This window comes from Rhea americana, unplaced genomic scaffold (assembly GCF_003343005.1).
Source record: "Rhea americana isolate MKP2758 unplaced genomic scaffold, rheAme1 scaffold_457, whole genome shotgun sequence".
Lineage (NCBI taxonomy): Eukaryota > Metazoa > Chordata > Aves > Rheiformes > Rheidae > Rhea > Rhea americana.
Window position 1 is genome coordinate 252,928 of NW_028186598.1, and position 17,589 is coordinate 270,516.

Genomic DNA, 17,589 nt, shown 5'->3' on the forward strand with positions numbered 1-17,589 from the left:
CCCCTCCCCCGGCGGGCGCGCGCGCACTGCGTCACCGCTCAGTGCGCGTAGCGTCACCTCACCGCGCCCACCGCGCTCCTCTCCCGCCTTGCTGCCCGTTGCCACGGGCAACCTGCCCGACGCGGCCGCTGCGTGGCGCCTCTTGCCAAGGGAGGTGGGGAGCGGCAGCGCCTCCTGGCGGCGCGGAGGGCATCGCGGCGAGGCGAGAGCACCTGCTCCCGAGGGGCGGAGTCAGCCTGTGGGTGCCTCCTTAAAGGGGAGGGCAGGGCAGAGGCCGCGGCGTGCGCCGAGCAGACGCTCTTAAAGGGGTGATGTGTGGCGGGCAGCTGCCGGCTGGAGAGTTACCGGCCTGGGGGCGGCGCAGCTGACTCTTGTGGGGCATATGTGACACATCAGGGCCCCCTCCGACTCCTGGGGGTCCCCACGTGACATATCAGGGCCGTGTGTTTCCTGGGGGTCACCACATGCTGCCCTGGGGACCCTCCCCTCTCCTGGAGATTCCCATTTGACACCCTGCCCCCCCAGCTCTTGGGGGCCCCCACATGACACCCCGGATCCCCCTGGCTCCCAGGTGCCTCCACGTGACACTCCCGAGCACCATCCTCTGGGCACCCACACAACACCCTGGGACCACACAGCACCTTCAGGACCCCTTGTCTAGCTGGGGTGGCCCCTGTGACGGCATGGGCCTGGCCCAGCCCCTGTCCCGGCAGCACCTTGGCCTGGTGCAGGGCCAGGGTGCCTGGTGCAGGCCCTCTTGGTGTGGTGCATCCCCAGCAATGCTCCAGGACACCTACAGGGGATCTGAAGCAGCAACCACTGGCTGATCCTGATTGGTGTGGAACCCCTTGGTGCTGCCCTTGGTCAGCCGTGGCACCTTGGGTGAGGGCCTGGCGGAGTGCGGCTGGACTGGGGCGCTGGCCGCCCAGGTCTACCTTAACCTCGGAGAGTGCCCTGGCTGCTCCCTGTGCAGCAAAGGCTCCTGCAGCACCACAGGGTGCTTATCTTGCCTGAGATCAGCCAATATTTGTGGTTGTAGAGGGAAAACAAGCCCTTCCGGGCTCTCTGTTCCCCACTCCAGCCACACTGCCAGTCTGCTGTGGCTCACTGCTCTTCCAGCTCCAGCTGTGCTGTCCCGATTTGACTTTGGCTTATCAGTCAGTTCAAGGAAATCCACTCGCTGGGACCCCCGCTGGGACCAGCACCAGCACGGGAAATGACAGCTGCTACAGCTCTCCTGCTCCTGAGCCTCCTGACGACGGCAGCGCCCGGAGGTGSCTGGTGCCCGACCTGCAGCCTGGAGGCCCTGGCCCCCAGCGTGCAGCGGGATGCCCTCATTGCCCTGGCGAAGCAGAACATCCTTTCCAAGCTCCATTTGCAGGAGAGGCCCAGCATCACTCAGCCCATGTCCCGGAGAGCCCTGCTGACAGCGCTGCGCAGAACACGTGCCCGGCACCCTGAGCACACCACCTCCCCAGCAATGCCCCCTGACACCGGCACCCAGCGGTATGAGATCCTGAGCTTTGCCGAGTCAGGTCTGTGCAGATCATGGGCCCGCAGGCATGGTGGGACAGGACAGGACGAGATGATCCCTGGGCAGGAGGAGGGCATGGTGGCCAGGAGGGTCTTGCTGAGGGTGGGGGCGGGGGGGAAGGGAGGAGGAGAGGATATGAGAAGCTGCCCCTAGCGGCCACCCCCAGCCCCGGGACAAGACTCATTTATGTTGCAGGGGACCCATAGTGGCACAGGGCTGGGTGTGGGAGCAGTGGTGAGCTACCATGTTACACAAGCGTACTTTTGTTGGACACTCCCCACTCACACTGAAGGGATGGGTCAGGTGTCCATGTTGATCTATCTGTGATTTTAAGACCAGATTCAGCTTGCAGTCTGTGAAGTTGTGTCCCCAAAGCCCACTTGCTCCCTGCTGCTGGGACATGTCCCCACTTCCTACCCAAAATGGTGAGCACCCCCAAACCAGCTGTGTTCCTGGGAGGAGAGGGCTTCCCGAAACATACTGAGGGATCCTTACAAGTATCATTGGAAAAACAGGGTTCTGTTCCCCTCACTTCTCCCAGGCAAATGCAACTTTACTCAGAAAGAAGCCAAACAGCCACTCCACCCCACAGTACATCCTTCTGCACTGTCACTTTACCTTGTCTAAACTGCTGCTTGGCGAGGTGTGGGGGACACAGATTCCCCTTGTAGGCCCTTGTGAGGTTTGTAAAACTGCTGGGGAATGAGGAAGGCTTGCTGTGTCCTTGGAGACTTCTAAGAACGATGCTGCTCTGCAGTACATTGTGTTCCCACACATGAGGACAATGTGGAGTTGTCTTCTGGCTCAGTGGAGTGTTTGCTGGAAACAGAGAAGCAGGCATGAGCCATGGGGCTGAGCCCACCCTCTCGCCCTGCTGCACTGTGCCAGATAGCGGAGGAAGAGGTCTATGTGCACACATACAGAGCTACGCCACAGGGCCCAGTGCTCCTGTCCCAGGAGGAGAGGTGACCCTGCCTGCCCCAAAACACAACTGGGCTAGGATGAGACATCATGGAGCAATGTCATGCAGTGATTCCAGCCATGGAAAGCAGAGGGGGTCCTGGTGGTATAAATCAATGTGACGGCCTTAAATCCAGGGCTAGTTTATGAAGCCAGATAACCTGCCCCAAAATCTTCCAGCAGCTTCCCTGACGAGGGTAAAATTAGGGCAGAGAAGGTGGATCTGAGCTGGTTGCTAGAGTTAAGAATGAGGTCCAGAGGCAGCTGCTTTACAGTGGAGCAAGAAGGAAAAGCAGCAGCAGTGCAAGGAGGCAGAAGGCAAATAGCTCATCCAGACTCCTGTGTCCTGCTCCCTGGTTTAGATAGGCCCCCTCTTTGCTTGGACACTTGAGCCCCCAGGCTGGGGAAGTCTTCTCCCCTCAGCTCTTGACACTGCTCCCTGTTCTGTTCACAGGATCCTCCACTCCCAGCAGAATTCACCTGCATTTCCGCTTCACTCAGGAGCTAGGCAGAAGCATCGAGATACTGCAAGCCAGCCTATACTTCTTCTGTGCATCCCCTGGCCCTGGGACACACCAGGTCACTGTGAAATTATTGCAGCCTGACCTGACTGGGCCAAACATGACCATGGTCAGTAAGACATGGCTGGAGGTGAAGAGGGCTGGCTGGGCCACACTGGATGTGAGACAGGCTGTCCAGAGCCTTTTCAGCAAAGGGAGGCAGAGGCTCATTGTGGAGCTGGAGATGGCAGAGGACTTGGGGTCTCCTCTCCTGGCTGGCCAGAGTGATTCCCACTGGCCATTTGTGGCAGCTCAGGCCCAGWCCAGGACACCACATCGGGTCCAGCGACGTGGCATTGACTGTAGCGGAGACTCACAGATGTGTTGCCGGAAGGAATTCTTTGTGGACTTCAAAGAGATTGGCTGGGAGGACTGGATCATCCAGCCAGAGGGATATCACATGAACTACTGTGCTGGGCTCTGCCCTCTCCATATGGCTGGTATCCCTGGCCTTGCTGCCTCCTTCCATACAGCTGTCCTCAACCTCATCAAAGCCAACAATGCTGATGCTGCCATGGACTCCTGTTGTGTGCCCACAAAACGTCGCCCCCTCTCCCTGCTCTACTATGACAGGGACAGTAACATTGTCAAGACTGACATCCCTGACATGATTGTCGATGCCTGTGGCTGTACCTAACCTGCTACCTGAAGAAGCAGGAGGGCAGGACCTGCATTGAGCAGGGGTCCCCTCCTCCCCAGTCCCTCTCCAGCAGTGGGAGACCTGGAGAGCTGCTGAAGGATGAGAACTCTGCCATGGTGTTTTATCCTCCCAAGACTGAAGCATCAAGGTGATGCTGAACCTACAAGTCTTCTCCTCCTGACCTCCTACACAGCTCTTTTACCTCTTCAGATCTGCCCAGGGATTCCTCTCTACTCCCAGACCACCAGCCCAAGAACTGTTCCTGTTTGAAAACAGCCCCTTCTGCCTGCAAGGCTCTACAAAAACCATGTAGCTAGTTGGTTCAGAGCAACCTCTGCCCTCCCCAGTGCTGATCCTGTGGCCAAGGCCATGGTACAGCCCTTGGTGCTGCAACACGAACATGTGCTTCTCAGGGAACGTGTCCCAACCCTGGCCAGTGGGGCCAGGCTGCCAGGGAAGACAAGAACCTGAGAACAAACTGGGGGCTAGCTAGGTCAGAGTAGAGAGAGCCAGCCACAGGCCCCATTCCTCAACCGGACTTGAGGTTGGAGAGAGTGAGGAAGGGGGAATTGATCCACATGGTAGAGAAGTGCCTCCCTCTCCAAGCATCCCAGCTTCCTGCTATTAAATAAAAGAGTCCCAGAGTCAATGTGTGCATATGTGTGTGCACGTGTGTGCCCAACATTAGCCAGCATGTTCTTTCCCCATCCCCAAAGTGCAAGGTGCTAGATATGCCCTAGCACAAACAGCCCCAAGACAGCACAGAACTGACCCATTCCCCTTTCCTTCTCCTCTCACTCAGCCTGGGCTGAGCGCCTTTGGGGGGACTGCACCAGCAGTCGCTGGGGCTCTCTGGGGCTTGCAAAAGCACTTGGGAACATGGATGCTGCAGAAGAAGGGGATGTGGACTAGGTTGCTTGGGAGCCTACTCAGAGACAGCAAGATTGGCGGGATGTAGGGAGATTTTTCCCTGTGCCCAACTCTGGCATGCACAGTCCTCTTCTAGCCCATCGGCAGGGCTGGATATCCACCAGCCCCTGAAGACTGCAAATCGTCTGACCACCCACTGCTGTCACACTCTGCCCTTTTGCTGTCTTCCCCAGGGAGGCAGAGCCCCCAGCTTGTCTTGACCAGAGCTAGGGCATGGGAGTGAGACCTCAGCCATGGGGTGTTTGTAATTCCTCTGAGGGAAGGTACCATTCCTTGGCTGGGCCAGATTTTCCATTCCACCAAAACCATCTGTATGTGGCCATTTTTTGCCCCAGTTTAGGACAAAAACGATCAACCCTTCTCCCTTTTAAAGTGGCCAGTGACTCCCAGGCTAGACTGCCAAAGCTGCAGGGCCCACAGTGCTGCCTTTGCCCATGGCGCTCACCTTTGCCCACGACCCAACAGCATCTCTCTTGCTGGGGCACTACTAGCATGTCTCTGTCCTGGGGCCAGCAGCAGAGCAACTGCCCCCTTCCCCGCCTTGCCAGCCTGGCAAAGCAGGATGTGTCCATGCCGTGAGAGCTGGGGACAAAGGACAGCTCTGACACATCAGCTCCATTATGTAATCCTGTGTTCAGGTTTCTCCACTGCTTCACACGTGTCCCTCATGTGAGGACCAAGAGAACAGTAAGGGGTTCTGGCACTGGGAGAGGGCAGCTGATGATGGGAGCTCCTGGAGGTGGTTGGGGCTGCAAGTAGCTCTGGGAGGTGGAGCAGGAACAGGGGTGACATTGCCCCAGAGGAGCTGCATTCTCTTGAGGAGGGACGGAGCCACCACGAGCAGTGAAAAGCATTCACCTGTGTTGCGTCAGGGGCAGGCACTCCTGCAGAACCCTGCCAGGGTGGAGGACCCACATCACCCCACCAGGACCAGCAGCCACCATGCCAGGAGTGGGGTCTCCTGGCCCCAGTGCCTGAAGGACTCAACCCCAAAGGGTTCCCCCTGGCCCAAGTGCTGCCCAGGCAAGATGGAAGACTTAGGGATCAATACTGTCTGGGACTCAAGGCCACTTGCACAAGACCAAAGAGAGTTTGGTGTTTGTTTATTTTATTTTTTTCCCCCTTCCTTTTCCAATGCCTCTTTTTACTGTCTGTATTTATTCAACAAACAACTTTCCTGGGGCCAGCACACAGCTCTCGAGGCAGCGGCAGAAAGGGGCCAAGGGAGGGGGTAGGAGGAGCTACTGGCATGTGCTGAGGGTGCCCTGCCTGAAACTATGCCCTCAGCACCCATTTTCTGAGTTTTGCTCTGCCCTTTGCCAGCGGCATGCGTGCTCTCTGGGCACAACTCAGCACGTGGTGGGGTTGGCTGCAGGAACACAGCTGCCTGCTGGGGATGGAGCATCTGCCGGTGCAGACCTCCCTGCACCTATGAGTTTTCCCCATTGCTGCCTGCCCTTGCCTGGGATGCCATACGGCTGGCCCCGGTACCACTGGGCAGATGTAGCTCAGGCAACATCAGGAGCTAGTCGACTCATGGTGCCCAGAAAAGCAGTTGTCCCCAGGAGGGGTCATGCCACTGAGCACCATCCCTCTCTCTGGGAGGTTGGGGCCACTTCAATGTGCCAGGCAATGCACCTTGTCCTGGGGATATGCCCACCACCAGAAAACATATTTGCTCAAGTGCCTTCAAGCAACAGACACCCGAGACCAACAGGACCCAGGGCCCCACACCATGAGCTCTCCATGTATGCAGTTTGTCCAACTGCAGCAGGAAATAGGACATTCCACAGCTCCTGTCCCGCTTGCAGAAAGGGGCAGGGACCACCAAGGCTGGTGATCAAGCAGTAGCAGCTTAGCCCAGGGAAAAGCCCAGGCAAAGGAAGGGGGCACTTAGCAGCAGGGTCCCAGGAAGCCAGGCACAGCTGGCCCCCTGGCCCTCTCCCTGTCAGCCAGCCTTCCTGCTCTGCTAAAGATGCCTTGATGTGAGCATGAGTGAAAAGTGCTAAGCCAGGTTCTTCTGGGATCAGGCTAGAAACCCTGAGAGCAGTAGGGTGCCCTGACCTGATGCTGTTTCCTGGCAGCCACCATCCCTCCATGGCTCTTACAGGGCCCCTTCTCCCTGTTCTGTGACAGCATACTTCTCCTGGAGGACCCTGCTCAGGCAGCAGGCTTTGGAGGGGATGATCTCAGGTGGCTATGCCCAGGCCACAAGACATTGCCTTGCTTGCCCACTGCTCCTGAGGGGCTTGTCTAGTGGGTGAGCCCATGCCTCTCAGCCACCCCACTGCCCAGGCCAGGGGCAGGAGATGCCATGCAGACAGTACTGACCTATCATGGGCTCTGTGCCCTTGGGCTGTGCCAGGTCAGGTGCATAGGGGAATGTGGGGCTTCTCAGGGTGCTGACCCCTCTGACTCCAATCTGGGAGGGGACGGGGGTGTGCAGCTGCTGCCAGTGGCTCCTGGAAGGACCCTTGCCAGTATCAACAGACCCTGAAGCAAAGGTCCAAGCGCTCATTGTGCCAGCAGGTGTCTCTTGGCAAAGCCAGGCTCACAAGGGAGGAGTGGGAATTCCTGAAAGGCTCTGATGTTGCCTTGAAAAGGGCTAATTTTTAATTTTCTCTTCTGCAGGCAGTCTCCAACCTGTAGCCTCCGGCTTTGGAGGCCCCAGGCAATACCTCGGGCTGGGGCTTCGCTGGTGCAGGGCGTCGTTTGCCCATGGCCAGGCTTGGTCCAGCGCAGCGCCCGCGAACAGGCGCGGGCGCTCCCTCGGAACAGCTCCGGGAGCTCCTGCCGCGCTCGGGGCACCTCCGCGTCGCCGGGTGGCGCCCACGGGCCGCGAGAGGCGCCACCGTCGGGGCCAGACTGGGGCCGCTGCCCCGCGGTGGTGGCTGGTGCACTGCCTTGTGCCGCCGGCCGCTGCCCCGGGCATCTCCTCTGGCCTGCAGCTTCCAGCACCGGCTGCAGGAAAAAGGGGCCTGCAGGACAGAAGCCCCTTCCAGAGCCTAGCCAGTGCCTGGGTGAGGGGCACAGCTGGTTTTAGTGCTTTCATGGCTGGAAGCAGTACCCAGCTGCTGGGCAGAGCTGCACGAGAACAGATACGCCAGCAGACCCCAGCTCAGATGCTGGTGCATGAGTTTTTTGGGGGTCCCTACTTACCCTGGGCCTTTAGCACTGCTAGATGGGTTCATCAGGTGCTGCTCCTGCCCCACAGGACACAAGGTCAGAGGCCCAAAAGCCATGTGTGCAGCGAGTGCTGGGCCTGGGGGGACCTGGGGGGTATTTTGGTCAGGCTGGTCCCTGGGCTTTGCTTTCTGGGAACTGCTTAATCAACAACACCGTTACGCAATGGGTGCAAGAACCGCTCACAGTTCTGCACTGACCCCTGGCCTAGATCCGTTGGCCAGGGTATGGGGGGCAGGTGGACTGGATGCTCTCGCTCAGCTGGGGGTGAAATGGGGGCTCACGGGGTACCTGCATGGTGCTGGCCAGTCCTCAGAGGTTATGGCAGATCCCAGGCATTTAATTCTTTCAGGAGACCCTGCTCTCCAACTGGAAAGGAGAGCCAGGTGGAGTGTAATTCACCCTCTTTGCCCCAAATCTTTGTTTCCTCTGTCATGCTATGCCCCAGCCATGACTCTGCAGAGCTAGCAGGGAAGGAGAAATTCAGCAAGGTGATATGCCTCAGTTTCCCTTTCCTGTGTGCATAGAGCTGTGGCATGGTTGCTGGGAGGTAGAACTAACACAGAGCCTTTAACAGTCCCTGGTTCCTTGCCACCTGTTTGGAACCAGGGCCAGTGCTGCTCTGCATGCCAGCTATGAATTGCCTCAATCTCCTACATGTGGGAAGAGCATCAGATACAGGAACCTGGCCCCTTCCACAGAGGGAAGGCAGGAGGACCCCTACCTTGTGGGGAATTTAACCTGCCCAGAGAGCCAGGAAGAAAGTGCTCCAGTCACTAGCATGGTAACATGAAATAAAAGACAGGGGAATGTGTGTGAGGTGCTTGTGAGAGCATGTCCACAAACTGAGCAATGTGTCCAAAAGTGTGTGGGGGGGACTAAGAGTATTTTTGCAAGGGAGCATGCAGGTGCATGCATACCACTGAGCATCTGTGGAAGTGCATGCACGCTGCAGGAGCACACAAATACACAAGCAAGCACATTTGYGGGCATACACATGCATCCAGACATCGGGGGGGGGGGGGGTCTTACTTTTTGGCATGCATGTTTTGCATGTGAGCATGAGTTAAAATGTCCCTGTGTGTGCAGGGATGCATGAGCATGCACACCACCACTGCACCCATGCCAGAGCCTGGGAGGAAGCACCATCTGCACAGCCTTGCTGGGGCACAGGCAGCACTGTCTACGTGCTGCCTGCAGCCAGAGCTCACAGGCCCCGTGGGAGCTGTGCTTCTGGGCCAGGTTGTGCCCACTCTTTCCTCCCTGTTGACATTCCTGGGCTATTCTGGGAGCTGCCAGCAGGCCCAGCCAGCTGAGGACTTTGCCCCTTGCACTATGGTTGCATCATCCCTGGTAGGTGCTTTTTCCCAGACAGCCCACTTTGTTTACCTGTCACCTCTGCTTGACCAGGGGCAGGGGCTCTGTATGGTCGAGACCTTGAAGTCAGTGCCACATGGCACAATGGGCATGGGACAGGGCTCATGGGCCAGCTGGGTGTTAGGCTCCTGCTGCATTCTGTGGGGTTCCTGCTCTGGCACAAGGGTGTTGGGCTCTTCCACTACCCCACCAAAGTGGCACTTCGCACCACCTCTGGGAGTTTTTCACAGCACCCTGCTCTGCACTCAGGCTGTGCCCCGGTATGAGCACAGTATCTGGGGCTAAGACTCTGAAGAACTTCTTCAGGTTGCTGTGACACTGCCTCTTGACGAGCTCTCAGTACAGGTAAACACCCATCTTAATTTGGGGGAGAAGAGCGTGCCTTTCCTGGCCCTACCCAGTTCAGTTCTGAGATGGGGCTGGATCAGGCAGTCCCAAGGGGTAGTTTGAGATCCCCAAACTCATCACATGCAAGAGGTGACAAAAGCCCAGAGATGTGAACAGTCACCAGGGAGCTGCAGAGGTCATTCTGGGCCTTTAGCACTGCTAGATGAGGAACAGCTCCTCCCCCTCTGCCCCAGCCCAGTGCTGGGTCCCCTGTCAGCGAGAAACTGGAACCTTCCTGGTGTAATGACCAGGGAGCAGTGCACAGGCTTGGGGGGGCAGTGAGGGGACAGGACCGGGGCAGGTCCATAGGCTCACGGCAGGCAGGTGGGCCAGGCTCCATCCCCTGGGCTGCTCTGGGACCCATCCTCCCCCACCTGGGCAGGATTTGTCACAGGCCCCGCTCCCTGCAGCTTTGGGGCCCTGCAGAAGAGTTCAGTGTCCCGCTCCCCCCAGCTCAGCTACAGGCATGGTGAGGGTGTCCCAGTAGACTCGCCTGTACCTCCCACACAGGACTGCAGGGTGAGCCGCAGGCACACAGCGCCTGTGTGCACACTCGTGTGCAGATCCCGCGGGCGCAGTGCGGGATGGGGCGGGAGGCAGAGCACCAGCCCCCTCGGACCTCCTGCCTGGGGTCCCCCCCGCGGGACCCGATAGCCTCGCACGGGGCCACGAACGAGCAGTGGCGCCCCAGTACTTCCAACATCCCCTTCCCGTGGGAAGGCAAGGCGCCCTCCACCGCCCGCCCCCGCCGCGGGGGGGCTAATCCCGGTAATCCCCCGCCCCGGCCGCGGCCCGACGGGACGGGCAGGTGAGCCGGCCAATGGCGGGGGGGGGCACCGGGCCCGCCCCCGGCCGCAGGTGCCCAAAGCGGGCAGGAGGCGCCGCGCTACTCCTGGTCCCGTCCGGGTCCGTCCCGTCGGTGCTGATGGCGGCGCGAGGCGCGGGACTGTGGCTGCTGCTGGCGGTGGTGCTGTGCGCGGCGGCGGAGCCGCGGTGCCCGTCGTGCGCCGCTGGCGCAGAGCGGAGGCTGCTGGAGGAGGCGGCCAAGAGGCAGCTGCTGGAGAAGCTTCGGCTCCGCGAGCGGCCGCGGCTCGCCCACGCCGTGCCCCGCGCCGCCGTGGCCCGCGCCCTGCGGCGGCTGCAGGCGGCCGGCGCCCGCCGCGGCCCCGACGATGATGAGCGGGGCTACGAGATCATCAGCTTCGCGGAGCCAGGTGGGTGTGGGGTTCCCCGGGGAGCGGGGCCGGGCAGGGCGGTGCCTGTTGCCGGGGTGGTTCTGCGAGCTCCTGCTGGGTTGGGACCAGTCGTGGAGAAGGGTCCTCTGGGCTTGTAGAGACCCCCAGGGATATGTACTGCCTTCACTTCGGGGCACTACAGTCCTGCTCGTGCTGGAAACTGGCCATCTGCCCCCTCGCAGTGGAGTGAGGGTACTGGGAGCTGTTCAGCTTGTAATTAAATCATTACATAGTGCACCTGCTGCACTCTAGTGACCTCCGTGTCTGGCTGATGCAGCAGGCTCAGACACAGGGGAAGGRGACATGGTCCTCCCGTTGGGCTCCCATCCTCCTGCATGGGCTAATCAGGCTCCTGCATTCCAAGTGCTGCTGCTCCTCTCCCCTTTCTGAAGAACAAGGGAACCCAGGGTGCTCAGGGCTTCTTGTAGTGGGATAGGGGATGCATGGACCAGCTCTATGGGAGGCTGGAAGTGCCCTCCAGTGCTATCCTCTGTAGAGCAGGGAACAGGCCAGGTGAGAGGAGGGGCTTCCTGCCCTTTTGGTGCCCCTTCTGTCAGCTGGGGGGAGCAGCTGCCCTGTGGGGGCAGGCTGGGGGTCCCAGAGAAGGAAGGAATTGGCGAGTCTATCCTGAGAAGCAGCTGGAGARGATTGACCCCTGCAGCATTTGCCTCCTCACCCCTCTCTCCCCTCAGAGCCTGTGTCTCCCTCCGGTATGAGGCTGCAGTTCCAGTTCAGTCGTACACAGGACCAGGACATTCACGTTCTGCAGGCCCAGCTCTGGCTCTACCTTCGAGTTCCCCGAGACAGGGCAGCCAATCTCACCCTGAGCATCTTTCTTGCTGGTGGGGAAGGTGACTCAGCCAGGGGTAATCGCACGCTGCTGAGCGAGAGGCGACTGAACGCCAAGGGCAGTGGCTGGCATTCCTTCTCCCTCATGCCTGCCCTGCAGAGCTTCTTTGGGGGAGAGCACAGGACCCTGTGGTTGGAGCTGGAAAGCCTTGGGGACAGGGGCAATAATGTGGCTGTGGTCAATGCCAGCCGGTCCCACCAGCCTTTCCTTGTGGCTGAGGCAAAGGTGAAGGAGCCTGGACACCGTGTGGCCAAGCGCAGCCTCCGCTGCAGCCAAAACTCCAACCTCTGCTGCCGTAAGGACTACTATGTGGATTTCCGTGACATTGGCTGGAATGACTGGATCATTAAGCCTGAGGGCTATCAGATAAACTACTGTGTGGGCCAGTGCCCTCTGCATGTGGCAGGCAGCCCTGGGATGGCCTCTTCCTTCCATACAGCTGTCTTCAACCTTGTCAAAGCTAACAACATCCAAGCGTCCGGGCACTCTTGCTGTGTGCCCACACGACGCCAGCCACTCTCTGTCCTCTACTTTGACCGTAACAGCAACATTGTCAAGACTGACATCCCTGACATGATTGTTGATGCCTGTGGCTGTAGCTAGGGATGGGACCCCTCTGCCTCCTCCAGGACTGGCTCTCTGGGCATTGGGGGTTGGGGAGAAGTGTCTCCCTTGAGCTGGAATCAGACTGTGGTGTGATGGACCTATTTGGGAAGCTTGGGGGGAGGTGGTCTCTCTCTCTCTCTCTCTCTCTCTCTCTCTCTCTCTCTCTCTCTCTCTCTCTCTCTCTCTCTTTTTTTTTTTTTTATTTTAAACACTGTCTTTTGTGGAGAGCCCCCCAGGTCAGGGGGCTGCAGGAACATGTGAGCCAGAGCAAGACCATGTTACACTGCCTGGGTCTGAGCTGTGGGTGGCTCTGGGGCACCTCTGTCCCAATGGCAGCATTCCTGGGGTGTGGAGCTGACCCCACACTTCTGGGGGAAGCATCTTCCTCTGTGCATGAACCAGAGCTCAGGGGGCAAGGGGGTCCTGCCTCACTCATGATCAGGGTGTCTGGCAGCAGCTTGGGACCCAGCCTCCTTAGGAGTGGAATGGGGTGGGGAAAAGGGTTTGTTTCCTTCAAGCAGGACTAAGGGGGAGGCAAAAAGCAGTCCTGCTTTTTTCCCCCTACTCCAACAAATCTTCTTGCAGCAAATTTGGACTAGTGTGGGAGACAGAGTGAGGCACAAATACCAGATCTGAAAGATGAGGATGGAGAGGAATCTGTCAGGAATCCCAAAACCACAGTGACTAGACCTAGTCCTTGCTCCCAGGAGGACATATAACTATGAAGGATGGTCTTGCTTCCTGTTCAGGTTCCCTCATATACCCTCTTTCATTCTTGGAGATTTGTGCTCTTCTTTCATGCACCTCCTCAGGCTTCTTCCAGCTCAGTGCCTCCTCACAAGAAGGCTGGAGTCAGAATTTGCCTGTAAGGCTATATTAAAGGTGCAATTTTATTTGCAACTTCAGTTTTGCAACTATTGCTATTTTATTGAGGAGGTTTCTGCAGCTGTTGGGACTCCCTGGTGCTCCATCCTGTCTACCTATCTGTCTACTGAAGATCCCACTCTGCCTTTGCCTTCCTGTTACTTGTAAATGCAATGCACCTGCATGGACTGTGTTTTTAACTTATTTTAATACTTTGGTGCAGTTTCCCCAATAAATGGATGGAAATAAAACATCCAGGCTCTGACTGCTTTCTCCTGGCATCGCCTTCATGAAGGGGGTGGGGGAAATGGTCCCACTTGGCCAGAAGGTCCTACCCCTGGCCTGGGCTTGCCCTGCCTCTGTCTGTTAGGCTTTGGGGCTAGAGCAGCACAGGGGCTGCAAGCAGCTGGCACCTGTGGGCAGCACAGCTCTGCTGGGGGTGGTGGTGAGGGGATCTGTGAGGCCTTTTGCTGCTCCCCAAATGCCATAGGGTGTAGTGCATTGAGTCCTGTGCAAGCAAGGCTGTTGGGGGGGGGGAGGGCTCCTCCACACATGTGCCTGGTGGTGTGAGACCTGGGGACAGGGCAGGGGCTAGGAAGTGAGCAGCAGCTTGGGCAGCTGAGCACATGGACACCAAAGGAGCAGTTTCCTAGTGAACCGGGTACTATGGGAGGGCATAGCCTGGTCTGAAGGGGCTGTTTGTGACCTGGCTCAGCCCTAAGAGGAGCGCAAACTGGCACAGCTCTTGGAACACTGACCCCAAATGACAAGCCACTGCCACCCTCAAATCCTGTGAACCCACTGCAAATGCCAGCAACCCCCCTCCTCCAGGCATCCCCCTGACCTCTCCAACTCTACAGCCCCACACCTTGTAAAGTGAACCCAATCTCAGCCACATAGTGGCCAGTCCCAGAGTCTGATGACAGCGTACTGAGGGGTGACAGGGAATTGCCTGTGTATGTGTGTGTGGGGGGGCAATGCCACCTGCTCATCCCTCCAGGATCCCACATGGCCAGCCTGGGGCCTTGTTGCGCAAACACCCGCTCAAAGCTCAGCTAGGGGCTGCTTTATCTGGGGACAAACCCACTTGCTATCCCAGCTTGGCCCTGTGCTGCACCCTGAAGCGGACAAAGGGCAGCTTTCATCAGCCGGCTGCAGCAGGCAACCCCCCCCCCAGCTCGGGGTGGGGGGGACATGGCCACAGTCTGTGTTCCCCCAAATAGCTCCGTTAGTGGGGAAAATCTGCCTACACCTGCAGGATGCTCCTGCCTTCTGGGCTTACCTGCAGCCATCGCATGTTTTGCTGACATGACAGGGGACCTTGCAGATGTCCATGACACCCACGAGTGTGTGCTGCCACACATGTGCCAAGAGAGGCAGGCATGCAGCTTGCACAAGTGCATGGAGATCATGTACAAAAATGTCATGGTCTCCCAGCTCCCTCTCTGTATCAGTGCTGTTGTTCTAGTTAGCGTGATCAACAGGTGGGACCTCTTGCAAATATTCCAAATGCCCTCTCTTTTCCTTTGCTAGCAACCCAGTGCCATCCCTGTGGCAGTGAGCATGGGAAGGGGGCTGTCCACATATGTATGCATGGCACGCTGACTCATTGACACACTGACACACTGACCCGCCAGCCTAGAGGCAGCACTCTGAGCAGGCTGGTGGTACTGTTAAGTCTTTAATCTGCAGGATCACCTGGCCCTGCTCTGAGCTGCTTTAACTTTCTTAAGCAGGAGGCCAAGATTAACTGTGGGGGTAGGGGGATGTGGTCGGGCTGGGGACTGGTGCACTGCCCATGCGCTGTTTCCACCTGGGAGGCTCAAAGCCCAGGCAAGGCTGACCTGGCCTGGGTGGCTGTGTGTATCACCCTTGGGAAGCAGTGGCTCGCTCTGGGGTGCTCCCAAGGTGTTGGAGGTGTAGGAGGGCACGGCTGGCCCCAGGCAGAGCCCAGGGCTGGGGTGGGCCTTTCTTAACAGCTTGGCCGGGGTCACACTCGGCTCAGGAGTAAATCTGTGCTGAGCTGCTTATGCATGTTACAAAACTTGTGTGCAGGCAAACCCTCTCACCTGCACCCACTGCCTTGGCCCTGCCTCAGGGCTGATGCCATGGGGCGGAATATCACTGCAGCAATCTGGGGCACCTCAGGCACCCAGCTGGTGAGTCCACTTTCAWATCAGAGAAAGGGAGGTTGTGCAGGCGTCACTACTGCTGCTTAGTTCTGGGGCCTCCCTGAGGAACACAGATAGCCCCTGCTTGCCCCTTGTTGGCTCATGCTGGCATGACCAGCAGAAGAAGCAGATGCTCCCAGGCCAGGACAGTGGGAAGAGAATCTGAGGCAAGGAGTGGTCTTTTGCAGGCCAAGGTGAGAGATGAGGTGTCCTGAAATCATGCAGTAATCTCCATGTTGTCCCCTACTCTGGAGGTCCCACGTGGTCAGTGGAGGGCATTACCCAGGACTGTGGCTTGGGTAGTACAGGAAAGGTGCTCCGGTGGCACTCTGGGCCAAGTGCGTGATGATAGGCAGAGGTACAGGGAGGACAGGCTAATGCTGAGGAAGGTAGAGTGCCCAGAGCCTGGGTAATCCTGCTAAGAGGCTCTGAGGTCGGGCTGGGAGCATGCCATTGCTCCCATCATCTTTGAGGCTCACACTAGACAGAGACAGTATCTTCCCATGGAGCAGGATGGGACTGGCAGGAGCCAGGAAGAGCTGAGTGCTAGGGCAGGGAGAAAACAGGCATACCTCCTCAGATGAGCTTACTTGGGGCTCCCCTAAGAACACACACTGGGGCTGTGTTTACTCCGAGCACATTCTTCTTTCCTCAGTCTCCCTTGGGGAAAGCCCTTTACTTCATGCAGGACAAGGGCAACAGGGCAGGGGCAGAGCTGCTGAGAGGAACTGGCTCCCAGGGGAATCAGCAGGCCTTGTGGGGGCCCCACGGGATCACCCTGTCTCCCCCACCRTGCCCTGCTGGCACTAACACATGGTGTCACGTTCTGGCTGGGAGCAGGTGGGCAAAGGCCATTTTCCCTGAAATAGCTGCTTGCACCTATGACCAGCCTGGCCCTTCCCCTGCATTTGGTCACTGTGGCAACTCACCAGCATGATGGGGACTGACCTTCAGTGTGAAAAACAAACAGTGAGGAAAAGCAGAGCTGCCCAGGTGAGAAATTCCTTTCCCTCTTATTCAATCCCTCCCCCCCCCCCAATTCCTGGAGTTCTCATGCCCAATTTCCAGCTTTCGCTTAGGCACTCCTGGTCTCTCTTGCCCCCCTTTGTCGTGCAGGCGTTGTCCTTGCTCCAGTTTCCCTCCTTCTGCAACAGGACCTGGCTCCCTGCATATAGGACAAGACTAGGCCCTGTGGTGGCTTACACTCAGGAAAGGGACCTGCTGCCCAGCGTATCTGGATTATGGGTGCACCCCCTTGGGGAAGGGGGAGAAGGCTTCGCAGTCTGCTTCCCTGAGCTGCTGCAGCTTCCACTTTTGGCTTACCATTCATTCAGTGACACAAATGCTGTGTGAGACTTGACTTTGCCCCGGTGAAAACGTACAGATGTGGCAGGCAGGGCACCTGGCTGTGTGCATGGGAAAATCACTGCTGGGCCCTCAAGATGCTCTCAGGCACCCAGTGAGTGTTATCCTCACCCCTTCCACCATTGTTTCCACCAGAAATTAGATATAGTGGAAAAACAGTCAGGTGGCTGGCAGGAGGCTAAATAGCAGGGACTGGGGCTGTGCAGGGGTATGGCTGGCCGAGCTGGTGGGCAGCGCAGCCAGGTGGAGGCACAGCCAGGGGAGCTTTTAAGGTGGGAGAAGGCTGGCAGAGCCACAGACATCGCAGCCAAGCAGGGATGTGCCTGGGGGACTTGTCAGGAAAACCCTCAAAAGATTGCTGGGCACCTTGGGGACTTACCAGGAGGGGGAGGCCAGAGGACATCCTAGTTGAGGGTGCTCTTTTGAAAAGGCTGAACGATGCAGCCACAGTGCACAGGCAGTAGCATTAGTTTAAGAGGAAGGAAGAGGCCGTGGAGCATCCCCACTGGTGGGGAGATTCTTCCAGAACACAGCTGGTTCCCAGTGCCTCGGGGTCTCTAAGCAGCTGAATGGGGCACAGCTCCCTCTGCCATGATGGGGAACCTGGGGGCRAGAGGCCTAGTGAGGCCCCCACTGCATCAGGACTGGGATGGGGTAGGGTGGCCCAGGGACACTGCAGTCTCAGCAGACAGGCTGAGAAGGTCCTGGGCTCCCGGGTCAAGCCCGAAGCTCTGACCTTTCCCCAGGCGAAATGAGGTGTAGGGACCAAGGCCCAGCCGTGTCCCGGCCCGCGCAGCCTGGGGAAACCTACCAGACGCCCGAGGAGGTCTGGGCCGACACGGCTGTGGGCCGCTCTCGGCCCAGCCCGGCCCGGCCCTGCGGATGGACCTGCCGGGCCCACCAGGGGGCGCTGCCTGCCGAACACGG

General features: G+C 58.5%; 2 protein-coding genes across 2 annotated transcripts; both read left to right on the forward strand.

Annotated features, from left to right (window-relative positions):
- Nucleotides 1–1,216: 1,216 nt before the first annotated feature.
- Nucleotides 1,217–4,037, forward strand: LOC146589453 (inhibin beta C chain-like). Its single transcript, XM_085316195.1, has 2 exons — nt 1,217–1,535; nt 2,949–4,037. The coding sequence occupies exons 1-2, from the start codon at nt 1,217–1,219 to the stop codon at nt 3,689–3,691; spliced, it is 1,062 nt and encodes a 353-aa protein (XP_085172321.1). The 3' UTR covers nt 3,692–4,037.
- A 6,459-nt stretch (nt 4,038–10,496) lies between these two features.
- LOC146589454 (inhibin beta C chain-like) lies at nt 10,497–12,259 on the forward strand. Its single transcript, XM_085316196.1, has 2 exons — nt 10,497–10,785; nt 11,499–12,259. The coding sequence occupies exons 1-2, from the start codon at nt 10,497–10,499 to the stop codon at nt 12,257–12,259; spliced, it is 1,050 nt and encodes a 349-aa protein (XP_085172322.1).
- Nucleotides 12,260–17,589: the final 5,330 nt, after the last annotated feature.